This window comes from Taudactylus pleione, unplaced genomic scaffold (genome assembly GCF_031769625.1).
Source record: "Taudactylus pleione unplaced genomic scaffold, aTauple2 ptg000391l, whole genome shotgun sequence".
Taxonomy (NCBI): Eukaryota; Metazoa; Chordata; class Amphibia; order Anura; family Myobatrachidae; genus Taudactylus; species Taudactylus pleione.
In genome coordinates, this window is record NW_028284792.1 from 7,185,021 (window position 1) to 7,199,808 (window position 14,788).

A 14,788-nucleotide genomic window follows, 5' to 3' on the forward strand; every position below is an offset into this window, starting at 1 on the left:
AGTTTTTTTCTTTCTCTATTAGAGCTTCCTGTAAACATAGGCCCTCATTCAGAGCTGTACGCTCTGAGCAGAGCGCACGCTCTGAATGAGGGCTGCCCTCCATAATTATGGAGCGTCCTCCTGGACGCTCGTATAGCTGTGGGTCACCACCCACAGCCTATACGAGCGTGCAGTTTGATGGCCGCGATCCCCTGGCGAAAATATATAGGATACAGTTATATCAATTCCAAAGGAAAAAAATCCTTAATGAACACTTACTATTGTTTCCCTATGTACCACCATTGTATATAAGCAGCACTGATATTGCACTCAGCATTTGATGCTCATTTCAAGCACTTTTATAATCCTATTATTGGGTAATTTAGGGAAACCCCCCCCCCCTCTCTCTATCTCTTTTTTTTTTTCCAAATTAGAGCACATTCTCACTGACTTTCCCAGCACTCTCATTGCACTTAGACGAGCACTTGCACACACATGCTCTCCTCTATATTACAGCCCTTTATGATGGGGGCATAATAAATGTATAAATATGGTTTAATTATTTCCTATCATCTTTTCACTTCTTAACACATCATACATTTTTTCCTTACAATTCCCCTTCATGCCAGCTGTGTATATTCAAATGTCTATTTGCACACAGACATCAGCTAATATCATTATTTTAACTAATTTTGAAAATTTTGATCACCCTTCCGATTATGCAAGTATACATTGTGCTACGCTATAAGGATTTTATTTGTTCTAATTTTTCCCTCATGATTATTAGCGATATTCTATATTATTATTACTAGCTATTCCAGTACAGTTCTCTTATGTTCCATTAGTTTATTTTGTATAAACTCTTATTTTGTATAAGCTCTGGGGCTGTGAGGTTTAGTGTTAAGAAACAGAAAAGGAGGGTATGGGGGAGAAAGGGGGACGGTTAACATACTTACGGGACCCTTGTCGGGATCCTGACCGACGGGATGCCGCAATTGGTATATTGACAGCAGGCATCCCGACTGCCGGGATTTCATACAGATTCCGAGAGCAAATATAAAACTTAGAAATATACTTTTATTCCAGAATATATCACCTGCACAATTTCTAAAAGCTTTTTATTTATTTTTTTTGGCAAGTTGCATTTTACCTACTGTTAAATTAGGTTTTTCAGACGGCTAAATCAATGTCTTGGTGAAAATAAAGTTAGACAGTGTCAGGCAGCCATACAAATAATGATGCATTATGTAACAGATGTCAGATAGACTGCAGCCCATGCTGTGCTGAGGAAATCGGCCTCCTTATGTTCATATTATCGTGTAATAAGCCGTGCACCTGCTCAAGCAATTGACCACTTCTACACTTTCTGCTCATTTGAATAAAGGTAATAGCAATGAAAATAAAGAAGAGGATCTCTAATTAGCCTGCTAATGTAGAGTTTCTTAAGCCAATTTTAAGGTCTAGCATAATGCTGACAGCTGGAATAAACTGCATAAAATAGCAAAATATAGCTAAAGTTTTTAGCAAGACAAAAATAGATAAAATTGAACACCACAACTGTATTTATTCTACATTGGTTATAGACCATTATAAAAGTTTCATATTTTGATAGAGGGGGAAAATAAATAAGCAAATAAATAGAGGGGCTCATTTAAGAAGGAGACTTGTATAAAGGCAATGGCTGATAAACAACGTAGATGGATGCAAACATTCAGTTCACAGAATTTGTTATCCAATAAATTCAAAAAACATAACCAGTTGCCGCCTCCTGCAATCACTGAGCATCACTGCCAAGAAAATAAATGAGCATAGGAATGCCAGGAGCAGTGTGTGGAAGTCATTACAAATGTAATTTAGCACATCTGAGGCACAGATGCCTACAGAAAAAAACACCTTTAGCCGTAATAGATCCCACACTAATCTCGACCTAATGGTATTTAAACACAGTGTTCCTCACATATTTCGTAGTGTTTACATTTGTAATATATTTGGATATTAGGAGTCGCAAAAGAGTTATCAACATATAAGAACTCAATTTGCATTTGTATACATCACTCTAAGGTAAATTAATATACAGTGAAAACGAAGGGGCCGATTTATCAAGCTGAGTTCTCATAAAATAATGCAGAAACTACAGTTTCCGTATAGTTTTATGCATCCCGGCTATGTAATAACAGCCTAATGCAGGAGATGTCACAAAAATCTGCAGAAGTCTAACTACAACTGCAGACCACAGTCCCCATTATCAGGGCCGCAACTAGGGGGGGGCTGGAGGTGCACATGCACCTGGTGTACCTGGTGCCAGTGACCTCCAGCCCGGCGCTGCAGAGAGGCTCCAAGCCGGACGTCCGCTGGTAATATTTATTCTCTGCAGCGACGCGGTGTAGCCGGAGCCGGAGGCTGGAGTTCTCTCCCGAACTCCAGCTTCCGGCTCTCCCCACGGGCACTATGGGGGAGACGTCATGACATCTCCCCCATAGTTCCAAGGAGCAGCCGGCGGACCGGACGCGACGCTGGATGCAGGAGCGGGGTTCAAGGTAAGTATTTTTTTTTTTTAATAAGCTGCACTACAGGGGCATTATTATGGGGGCAGGGGCATTACCACAGGGGCATTACTATGGGGGCAGGGGCATTACCACAGGGGCATTACTATGGGGGCATAGGCAATAAGGGGCATTAATAATGGGGCATGAGCACTACAGGGGCATTACTATTGGGGCATGGGCACTACAGGGGCATTACCACAGGGGCATTACTGTGGGGGCATGAGCACTACAGGGGCATTACTGTAAGGGCACTACAGGGATATTACTATGGGGGCATGGGCAATACAGGGGCATTACTATGAGAGCATGGGCACTACAGGGGCATTACTATGAAAGCATGGGCACTACAGGGGCATTAATATGGGAGCATGGGCACTACAGGGGCATTACTGTATGGTGGGCACTACAGGGGCATTACTACATTACTATGGGGGTATTAACATATGGGCATTACTATGGGGGCATTACAATATGGGCACTACTGCAGGGGGAATTACATGGGGGGCGCCAAATTACTGTCTTGCCCCTGGTGACAAAAAATCCTAGTTTCGGCCCTGCCATTATTACCAAAAGGGACTACCATCTGAGCCATATGTACCAAACTCTGAACAGCACAGCGTAGTGTCAGTTTCTCATGAGGAAGATTTCAAAAATTTGAAAGACTCCACTGATACCCCCGTGATGTAACTCACAGAGAGAGCATTTATCGTTACCAGTGTCCCAGCAAGTTACATTTAGTACATAATAGAGATCATGTAAAAAAGATTATCCCCGCTGCTGTGTACAAATCAAAATAATTGCTGAACTTCTGTAATTTTTAGCACATATGCCTCTAAAAATAACTTGGACAGAATCATGAATTAAAGAAGAAAATCTCACTTGATATGGTAGTGTTGCAAAGTTCAAAAATGCTGCGAGCAGGAGATGGTCTATCCCTAACAGGCAGGGGTTTCTTGAACTACGTTTTTTGATGAATGTCCTATCTCATCATAGATGAGGGGATTTTCCTATTTTTTATCTCAACTTTGGGAATGGGTTGATCCTGAAAAGGATGTTTTACAGATCTCCTAGTTGGTGCACATGTGTACTCCATAGTTACCTACCTTTGGCTTCTCCTCCCCGGGAGAAGTCTTGTTGAAAGAAGCAGGTGGGGTGTGACGGGGTGGGGCCTGATGGTTCACGGCATTAAGCCGTGCCCTCTTCGCAGTAAACTGCCACGATTGGCCTTAAATTTAAATAGAATTGCGTCATCAATCCCCGCCCCTTACACGGAGACACGCGATCGCCGCGGAAACTTCCTAGTGAAGTGGGCAGAACGCGGGAGAAGTGCCCACCCTTCCGAGAGTGCGGGGGGTTACCCGAAAAATGTTTCCAGCGAAAACCGGGAGGGTAGGCATGTATGATGTACTCATTACTGGTTGATACATATCAAAAGATCTACAGGTGGAGCTAATTATTTCAATTGCGGTACTGAGGAGATCTGTAAAACATGCACTGCTAGGGCTCCCGGAGGGCAGGAGTTGGGAAACACTGACTTGCACTATAAAAGTGTACATGATATTGTGGCAAGGACAGTAAGGTACCAACTTATAGATACAGTAAGAGTCCTGCACTGACAAAGTGTATGTTATGTAAGCATGGGGGCGCAGCTGCTTCTATAATATACTGTAAATACTATAGGGAAGGAGAAAAAAAAGTTGTAAATGAGAGTACAATTTTAGGAAAACTCTACCAGCAACAAATTTTGATGTTGGATATTCCTCAAGCTAAATTAATTTTAAAAGACTATATATAAAAGAGTCATTACTTACTTGTAATTTAATATCTACAAAATAAAAAATATGACCTTAACAATTTAATCCCATCTCTTGTGTATCCCATTATCCCAAGTCCTTGATCTCAATGTCTTACAATTATCTGACCAATGGATACTGTAAATCTTCTATATACCAGGTGCAAACTCAATCAGAGCCCTAACAGAGCTCTCATCCTCCACAAATTCCAGTATAGTATATTAAGAAACAAAATTAATCGGTTAGGCCAACTAGTCCAAGATGCTTTAAAGGAGACCCAGCATGTCTAAGGACAGACTCATCACTGCGATACATTTTAACACACAGCAGATACTCATTTTCTACGGCTGTTCCGCCAGTGTCTACACTGGTTGCATTTACTTTACCTAATCTAATATAAAATACTTCCACTAAGATACAAAGCCAATAATAAAATGGCACATAAACATCTCTTCACATGTCTCAACCTGACCCCTTTTACTATGCCAGAAATCTGCTCCTCTTATCCTCACTGATTACCAGCTCGCCACCTACAGAACCATGTTCCTAATTGTGTAAAGGGGTGGTAATTGTGTGATTTAGCTTAGGGCAGTTAACTTAAAACGAACGTTTATTCTTCATTTATACTATACTACATGCTTTGGGCATCTATCCAAAAAGACATTCATTCTATTGATGAAAACTATCTTATTTTTGTAATTATTCTTTTATTTGCTTTGTTTCGAATATGTTTCACCACATTCATTTTGTTTGTTTGCTTTGCTTGGGTGCTGGCACATAGGGTGTGCAGTGATAGAACATCATTGTCAGTAGGGCACATTTTTAGATCACTGGCCAGCTGCTGTCACTTGCCGTTTGTTCTGATGACAATCTCCATGTCAAGTGCATTCATTATACCAAATCATCTGAAACAAGGTCATAATATAAAGTGCACTAGCTGTTACAAAATATAATTAACCCCTAACCTAGACTTAAATGTAATTTTACACGGGCTGTTTTCTGATGGAGACTAACTGATTTTGTTTTTACCATCATCAATATTTAACACAGCTACATATGTTGTTGTACTGCAAAGAAAAGTAAACCGCAAAATGAAGCAGTATCACATGTTACGGACATTGAAATGGAGATTGTGTAATTCAATTTAGAGTTTGTCTATTAAGTTTGTTAATTAAATAAAACCTAATATTACGATAACCTTTATTTTAAAGAAATGTTATATACAGAGCTACATAGGTAAGAAAGGAAACAGCTACTGTCATGAGAACTTACATTTGTGTTAAGTAACACCGTGTAAATATAATCCCATATTTTACCTTTTCTGCCAAGGCCGTCAAGCTGTCAAGAAACCTTTGCCAAAAATCCTTAAAGAGTGGGCGGTCAATTTTCTTAAGGCTGTCTTTGGTACTTGCATCGACGCTCACATACAGCTGTGTGACTGGCTCCAGAGACCTGATCAATGAGAACTCATTTTAGATGCATAAACCTGAGAATAAATATGGATGTTACACAAAATACATAAAACGAACATGCAAATAATTCTTCTGACAGCAACCATAATAATTCACTGACATATGACATGGAGCCATATTCAATTAGAGGCGAAGTTTTCGCCTGTCCGACTGTTCGCTTCATTCGCCTGTTTCAGAGGCGAATTTATTCCGTGCTCGTCCCCGCTTTTCACCTAATTCAATTGCAAGGCGGATGCGGAACAGGCGAAAAGTACTGAAAGAATTGGGGAAATCAGTCTGTACCCCAGAAAAAGATATATTAACATATGGAATCAATATAGATGTGTACTAATAGCCCTAATAAGACTATTTTGCGTACTTAAGTTATGGTAAATTGCTTGCTATTAGCAAGGTAATTAGCAAGGTCTAGGTAAAAGTGGTGAAGAATGGCATAAAGCTGTATTTTTTGGTGAAAATAAGTAGTCCTGTCAAATTTGGGGTGCTTGAAAATAGGTGCTAGCATGTTTTTATGTCTCTAAAGTGAACTTTTAAAAAATTTGAAAAATCCACCTGCTGCATGCACCTGCAATCCCAAAACACCTGACCCATACTTGGGGACCCCCAAGAAGTCTATTTCGATACTTTTTATGTTTATCCCCCCACTTTTAAAATTTTCACCCCAAAAATGACATGTCTTTTTTGGGGTGTTCTTAGGTTTTTGGGTTTTTTTTGCAGATTTGTCCTTTGGGGGGGGCTGTCCCAAGGGGTCTGAGTTGTCTCCCCACGTTTGCACCCCAAAATAAAGATTTTGCATTTCTTTTCATCAGCTATTGATTGGAGAATCATTTTTGGAGAATTGTTTCCACTTAGGCGAAATTGTCCTGGAATTGAATTTGGCGAATTTTTTTTAGGCTAATTTTTCGCAAAAAAACAGGCGAATATGGCTTTTCACCTCTAATTGAATTCCCCTCATAATGTTAACAGGTGTATACTAGTATTTTTAAAGTACACTGCAGAAGTACCAAACATTATTATCCAATTGCACTTCAGATCATCTGGTTCATTCTGAAAATAGCTGGAGATGATAGATCTGAATCAGAGGTGGACGCAGACACGGTCGCCCATCTGCAACTTTATGCAAATGCAGCTACAAATCCTTTTCCTGGTGTACATCCATGCAAATGAATGTGCAAGGACTAAGATGTCCACTTTGAGTGTATGTACATGCTGTAATACAGCCTGGTGAGCCTTTAGATGCCACCATCGGTCACATTATCGAAACTTGCACCATTTCTATGGCAAGTGCAGATTCTCTATCAGAGTATAGCCACCAATGTGAACGATGAAGTGGCTATGTGTGTACAAACTTTAGTAACATGCGTGTGACACTCCAATAACACGACCATAAGAGGGACCATCTCCATGCTTCCGACATTTCTGATACTGCGTGCCTCAATCACAACTGCGCCTTGTCGGTCGGGCATGCCGGATTGTCCAGCATACCAGTCCAAAGCGATATTTTGTATGTTAAACGACGGCCGCATCGGGCAGCGTATGTCCAGCCGCAGCCGACAGACAGACATTTCCCCTGTCTCATCCCCGAGGGCCGGAGCGCAGATATCGTGGCCAGTACACTGAGATATCTCACAGTGTATGCCCGCGATATCTGCAGGGTGACAGGTTGCCAGATAAAATATCTGTTGGTCTGACAGGCATTTTTTGTGGCAGTGTATGCCCAGCATTAGATATCTCTAACCAAGTTTAATGAGTTGAACGAACAAAGCACAACATTTTCATATAAAATCATGAATTTGAAATACTTTATTCAGAATTAACTTGACAATGACCTACAACTCTGTAAAAAGGTATTACTTTCTCACTCCACTATAGACATCTGAAGCTCCTCCCACATAAGCCATTATCTAAAGCTAGTCTGTACACATCTGAGCTCGTGACATGACGGACCCTCCTAATTGTAAGAATGCATTAATACAGAGTACATTTCAGCTTGGCTGCCTAGTGGTCAGTCACAGTCTCTGTTACAGAATCAATTCTCTACTATGAAGGAATTAAAGATTTAGTTACATATAGGGACATATCCAATTAGGCGTGAGGTTTACCGAGTGGGGTTTCACGCCAAGAGCTATTCAGTTATTCTGCATTTTCCCCACTCGGTAAACCCTAGAGCAATGTCCGGTATCCCATAAATTCCATGTAAAATGCGGAATATATGGGTTTCCCTGCACGTTAAAACCAAGAAGGTGCATTTTAATGCTGACCTTTCTTCGCAGCTCTTGAGGCTGCGAGGAAGAGTGCGCCTTTAGGGCGTAATGCGCGGGGGATACATGACCTAGTTGAAAAGTTCCGAGCCAACAATTAGCAAAGGGGTGAATATGCCCCATAACGTACAAATCAGTATTTGATACATTATTGGCAAATAACTGCTTTATTTGACAAAGGAGAATGCCAACTGTAATATAATAGTGTGTTTGGCCAGTTTAAGTGTAGAGTTCTAAACTTCTGTGGCAAGTTCTCTAGCTAGTAGCATTTTAAATAGGAATATAATAAAAATGTATAATAATGCAGTATGTCACAATATATCATATATGAAGTTAAATTTACTTCTCATGTAAAAAAATTTATAAATTAGTTTTTTGGGTTTTTTTTAACACAAACTGTCTCACAATCTAAGAATGTCACAATCAGTAAATTAAGTACAGAAGAATTAAAGGGTCTGGTATAAGACTGTATCCCATGTTCTATTAAATATTTTTATAAATTTTTACAGATTAAATATACCAAATAACGTACCATGTATTTTTCCTATAAATACTTGTATGCTTCGATATTGCTCCACTGCTATATAATGGCTAAAGTCATTATTTATGTTGATATTAATTCTACTTGTAGGACATTGACATGAAGCTGTGGTCGTTATTAATAAAATACCACTGCCTGATGAATAAAGGAAGCGATGGCAAGCTATATGTGCGTCTGCTTATTCTCTGCCAGACCTGTTAAATAAAATGGTAAATTCCAGTTCCAGCCTCTTGTCAAATCACAGACATAAGCTGGCAATATACCAGATCACCTTTCATCCAAACAACTAGTTGGTTGGTTTGAAAATCCAGTAATGTATGGGAGCAAATGACAATCAACTATTTGCTCCCAAACCACAAGTTCAGACATGTTGGTTAAATCAAACAGATTTAACAAACTTGTCTGAATGACCGTTTTCATCTGTTTTCCGGCGTTTGGGAGCAAATTTCCAATTATCATTTGCTCCTTTACATTAGAAGATTTTCATTCCAACCAACCAACTACAGTAGTTGGATGAAAGTTAGTCTAGTGCAGTGTTTCGCACACTCATTCCTCATTGAGCAGTAACAGTGCATGGTTTCCATTTTTCCTAGTTGGTGCACAGGTATATTTCATTACTAGCTGACATTTTTAAAGATCCAAATATGAAGCTTATTAATTCACTTGTGATTCTGTGAGGAGACCTGCAAAACATGCACGGTTAGTGCTCCCTGAGGAATGAATTTGGGAAACACTGGCTTAGTGTATGGCCAGCTATATCTTCTTCTGAAGAGATTTCAAAATAACAAATGTGATTTTTCACCTTGACACCTCTACATGCAGTTAAACAAATGAATACTAGAGTTCATGAGGAAGCACCCCTAACTGTCTTTCAGGTGATGCGAGTTGTAACCACAATATATATATATATATACACACAAAAATAAAGAGGCACTCACCAGTCTGTCTGCACCAAATATTTACTTGAATCCAACAACAGTTACATTTTAGATCAGCGTTCCACACTCGCATCACATAAAGGACAGCTGCTGAGGTGCTTCCTCATGAACTGTACAGGAGCAGTACAAATAGGAGTATAAAATATCCATGTAGGCCAATAAAGGGCACTTATCAGATGTCAGGGATTCTGGAGTACTCAGCATTTTATAAAGTTACCAATGAGCCAATAAAGTCAATGTCAACATTTCGGTCCTTCTAGACCTTTATCAAGACGCAGTAAAACTTACAAAAGCATCAACATAAGTGTAATCATCCAGGATGAGATAGTTCGTTACAAAAAAATAAAAAACTTTGTGCTACACAATATTGGAAAACTATGTAACCGTACAGAGATACTAAACAAACAATGGGACCTAAAAACAAAGCTCATTACGGAAAGCAATGCAAGCACAGGGTCTCATTTAACCGTAGGTGACAATATCTAATCTACGGATCCAGCGGCTTTCAAGTTGCAGGATAATTTTTGCTCTATCTGCCACCTCTTCTAGGTGCCAAAACCTGTTCAACAATTTTGTAGTGCAATGCTGATAAATTATTGAGGGCTTGAGCGAAATGCATTGCCACATACATTTAATACACACACAATATATACACACACACAAACACATTGGTTGTGCAATTTACCAAGTTTAGGAAAAAACTGCCATGTACTTGAGTCACAGAAATAAATTTCTGCAACGTAAACTATAGACTGGATGCATCAACTAATAGGCATTTACGAATATGAAATTTGGAATTCCAGAAAGCAGGCCTGTAAACCAGTGGGAGGAGTAATGCTGGGTACACACAGGACGATCTGTTCAGGGAATGATATCGCTGAACGATTTCCCTTTAAATTCCTGGTGTGCTGGACGAATGATATTGTTCATCCACACAACAAAGATATCACCAACGATGAACGACCAACGATCGCAAACCCCTAGGAAAATGCACAATATCGTCCAGATTGGCCTGCATGCATGCCCGATGGATGATATAGTTATCGTCCAGCGGAAGCACGCATCGTTGGACATCCATTGCATACACATGGAAAGATATCGTTATCGTTCATATCGTAACGATATATCGTTCTGGGTGTAAGCACCATAAGATTCTTTTAATTTTAATAGCTTCTCAGCATGTGATCTACATGCATAAAGTCCACTGAAATAATTTTGTAGAAGCTACAGTTAATGCATAAAAACAAAACAAAAATACAATGCCCTGCAGAAGAGAAAAATGCAGCACAGGGCCTTGTAATACTGGAAACCAATCTTAGCCTACATAGGCATGTGGCTAGAGCATATAGAGGGTGGACGAGCTAGACAACCCCTCCTAAAGCCAAGGTCTGTGCTGAATAACTCTGGGGTTCTTCTGGTAACCCCTGAGGTGATCGTTAATGGAATAATAGTAAAAAACTGTAACCAATAGCAATTTCCAGCCAAGTGGTCTCAGTTAATGTGGAAATACATGCCCTAAGCAAGTCCTGGCAGTCACTGGTTGTCTGTACATGTTGGTGCGACCTAGTCCTAGAACACAAACGGCTTCCCTTGCTAGACTCTCAGCTAAACAATTATTGACTCTAATGATCAACAGAGGATTATTCAATATAGCAGTGACAGTCCAAAAGGAGTGTTATCTTCTCATAGAATGTATTATTTTTTTTTTTATTATTATTATTATTATTTTTATTATTATTATCAGTTTCTTATATAGCACAGCATATTCCGTTGTGCTTTACAAATGGAAACAACATTAATAGAACCAAACTGGGTAGTAACGGACAAAGGCAAGAGGGCCCAAGCTGAATGGGAAAGCAGATATTCATCAAACAAAAGCAACTAGTTCGTTCACTTCTTAGTTTCAAAATCACAACATTCCTGGTTTACGGTTTATGAATAAAATTGATATATACAGGATTAGAAAGTTTGGGCAATAAATTAAGGGGGATAATGCACTAAGACTTGGAGAAGATAAAGTACCAACCAATCAGCTCCTGTCATTTTCCAAACATAGCCTATAAACGGACAGGAGCTGTTTGTGTGGTACATAATCACTCTCCACTTTATTACTCTTCAAGGCTTAGTGCATCTCCCCCTTCAGTTTGCAGACTGCTGAACAAAGGAACCATTTATTAGTTTATTACATGAATACATTGTGATTAGGCTAATAGGGCTTTACCTTATTTCCTTTGGGAACTGTGCATTTGTGACTAGGAAACTAGAGATTTGTTGATGATGAAGCAACCGGAGAAGTCGGTTGATCTCAGGATACATAATTGGTTCTCCTACCAAGGAGAGAGCACAGTGTTTGACAGCCATACCTTCCTCAAATCGGTCAGGCTTCACACCAGGCACCCCTGAAGGAAAAATAGAAATAAATGATTACATGTTGGTTGGAGTAACAAATACAATAATTGAAGTCAGTGGATTTACACCGAAGGAGATAATTTCGACTATACCCTTGAAAATCTGGATCTTGTCAAAGATTAGTTGACATTTGGTGCTTTAACACAAGTTGAAATAAAGATATTTTCTAAGGCACTGTTATGAAGTGTATTATGTTTTACATACCTCGCCTTCTTATGGTTAATACGATCATCACAGGCCATATTTCTCATGGGTGCAGTTATAGTCAGGATTGTGGGTATACCGTGTTAAATATGTCTGCTTTGGTTTGTTGCAAGGTCATCTGTATAATGTTATACCATTTTATACCTTTCAATAAAAATTTTATTCTTAAAATAATGCACTGTATGTGTCAATCGTAAACACAGCTCTACCCAATACTGAAAATTAAGGGCTTACGTTAACAGTTGGCTTTTTATTTTCCCAACACTGACTCACAGCAAAACACTGCACATAAAAGCTGTAAATGACCCTTAGGGCTAAGATAGCAAATACTTGCATAGGTAATAAAACAATTGGTATTAAACATGTAATTATGATTATGCATCATAATATACTAAAGCGAACCAGAGATGGGAACCACAATTTTCAAAGGACTCTGCATGGGGTCTTTGTTACGTATTGAATAGTGTTGCACCCCAAACCATCAACAATTGAAGTAAAATATGATATCACAGTTCACAAGCAATCATTTTCTCACAATTTAGGCAGCAAGATAAAATCAATGGCTGATAATAGAGTTAAAGGAAGAATATGAAAATTCTAATCTTAACAATGCCATCAGCCTACTAACTTTCTATTTTAGCCAATAGCAGTTTAGGAACATCTGACACTTGTTAAATGCATCATCCTATAACTAAACATTCCCCCCCCCCTACAAACCAGTCACAAATTGAAATGCAAAAAAAAAAAAAATTATAATAAAGTTTAAAATTTATTTTTAAAAATATTCAAATATTTTATTTAAAATATATACCTAGGGCGTGAGTTGCACCACCACTTGTCCATAGGCCCCATTGTAACATCACTTTCCACCCCCAAGAGGAAAGAGACCTACAACGTTCAATCGTTGGCAAAAATTTCTAAAACGACCAGCGATGCGTGTACCCGCTGGTCGTTTAGACATCCATCATCGTGCAAACATGCTGGTCAACCTGATGATAACGTCAGGTTGAGCATGTTTGCAGATGATTGACGAGCCTTCACTGAATGACTGCTCGTTTAGTGCAGGCTCATCACAGACTGACAAACGACTGCACGATTACAATGTCGTCATCATGCAGTCGTTTTTAGAATACTAATATTTAGTTTAAGGTGGAATCTCTATTTAAACCAGAGCTTAAAATATTACCTACCAGGGGTTCGGCATTCCGACAGCCCAGCTGTTCCCCATGTGGCCATCGCTCCTGCGCAGGTTGCCTGCTCCAGACTTGCAGATAATATTAATGTAATTTTTATTTACCCAGATCTTTTTATGATATTGGCCTAACTTCCCCTAAATACAACAATTTCAGATTCAAGTCTACCTAACAAAAGAACAAAATGTTAAATGGGAGGAAAAGTCTTAAAGCTTTTGAACACCCACATTTTCCTACATTTGTAATTTCAAAACAATCTTAAGGTATTATTTTGCAAACATTTAGACAATATAATAATAATAGTTTACATGATATGCAGCTTAGATCATATAGCACAGGGGTAGGCAACCAGTGGCACTCCAGCTGCAGTGGAATTAAACCTCCCAACATGTCCTAACACAGTTTTGCTGCTAGGGCATGCTAAAACTCTGACAGGGGCATGCTGAGATGTGTAGTTCCACAGCAGCTGGAGTGCCACAGGTTGCCTACCCCTGGTACAGCAAATTATATTGTTTTTAAATGCAAAAAGCAAAAGGTAAAGAAGTAAACCAGTTAACAATATTCTAAGTTGAAGGTTAGCTATTGGCTTTACTGGACTCCCTCAGAGAGATTCTTGAGAGTGAGATCCCATGGGCGACTACAGGGAGCATGCTAAAGAGAACTGTGTCATCATGGCCCCACCCACATTATTGCAGAGGTCGATGGTATGCAAGAGGGCTGGTCACTTTCCCAGGACCTCAGGAGAGCTCTCTGAAATCAGGGGATCTCCTGGAGCATTCCAGGAAAGTAGGTGTGCAAGAGGTGGTAAGGTGAACACTCTTCATAACTCTGGTCAGAGACCAGTACTTTTTAATAAATGGAAGTCAATATGTTAATGGTATTGATGACAAAGTGCTCAGATAACTTCATTTTCCAGCATTTTAAATATTAGACTGCTCACAAAAATCATGGATATCAATTTCTTTAACATAATTTATATAAAAGTCTAAAATCTTTTTAACAACATTATTCTTAGAAAAAAAAGTTATAGCTATAAAAGTCAGGTTACTATACATTGAAAATCTATAAAATAATGGTGACAAGGTCACCATAGTTCAGGAAGGTTATATGAGCCAATTTACTGATCTTCAGCCTAACAATTCATATTTTTGTATTGCCCACTTGCTTCATGAAAACTCGCATTCTTTTATTCACTGGGAGAAAAGGTAGTCATAAAATAGTAAGCACAAAAGGGAAGTTTCATTGTTTATGAATAATACAAGGCAAGTTCTCTTCATGCTGTATAAAACAAAAGTTATTACAGTGATGAGAAGATTTGATTCAAATATTTCAAGTTGAAATAAATGTTATTGACAACACTCTCTCACAGCAATCTTTAGCTCCAACAAGACAAATATTCATGTATATGGAAAGACTTACAACAGGGTTCACAAGCTTCATCTCACCTTGTAAATC

General features: G+C 39.1%; 1 protein-coding gene across 1 annotated transcript in view; it reads right to left on the bottom strand.

The window, feature by feature from the left end:
• Window positions 1-14,788, bottom strand: part of LOC148507550 (S-adenosyl-L-methionine-dependent tRNA 4-demethylwyosine synthase TYW1-like) — a 217,297-nt gene that overhangs the window by 99,178 nt on the left and 103,331 nt on the right. Inside the window, exons 12-13 of the mRNA XM_088445921.1 lie at window positions 11,749-11,926; window positions 5,635-5,770 (exon numbers count right to left, since the gene is read on the bottom strand). Coding sequence (XP_088302047.1) covers window positions 5,635-5,770; window positions 11,749-11,926 — 314 coding nt within the window. The remainder of the gene's footprint in view (window positions 1-5,634; window positions 5,771-11,748; window positions 11,927-14,788) is intronic.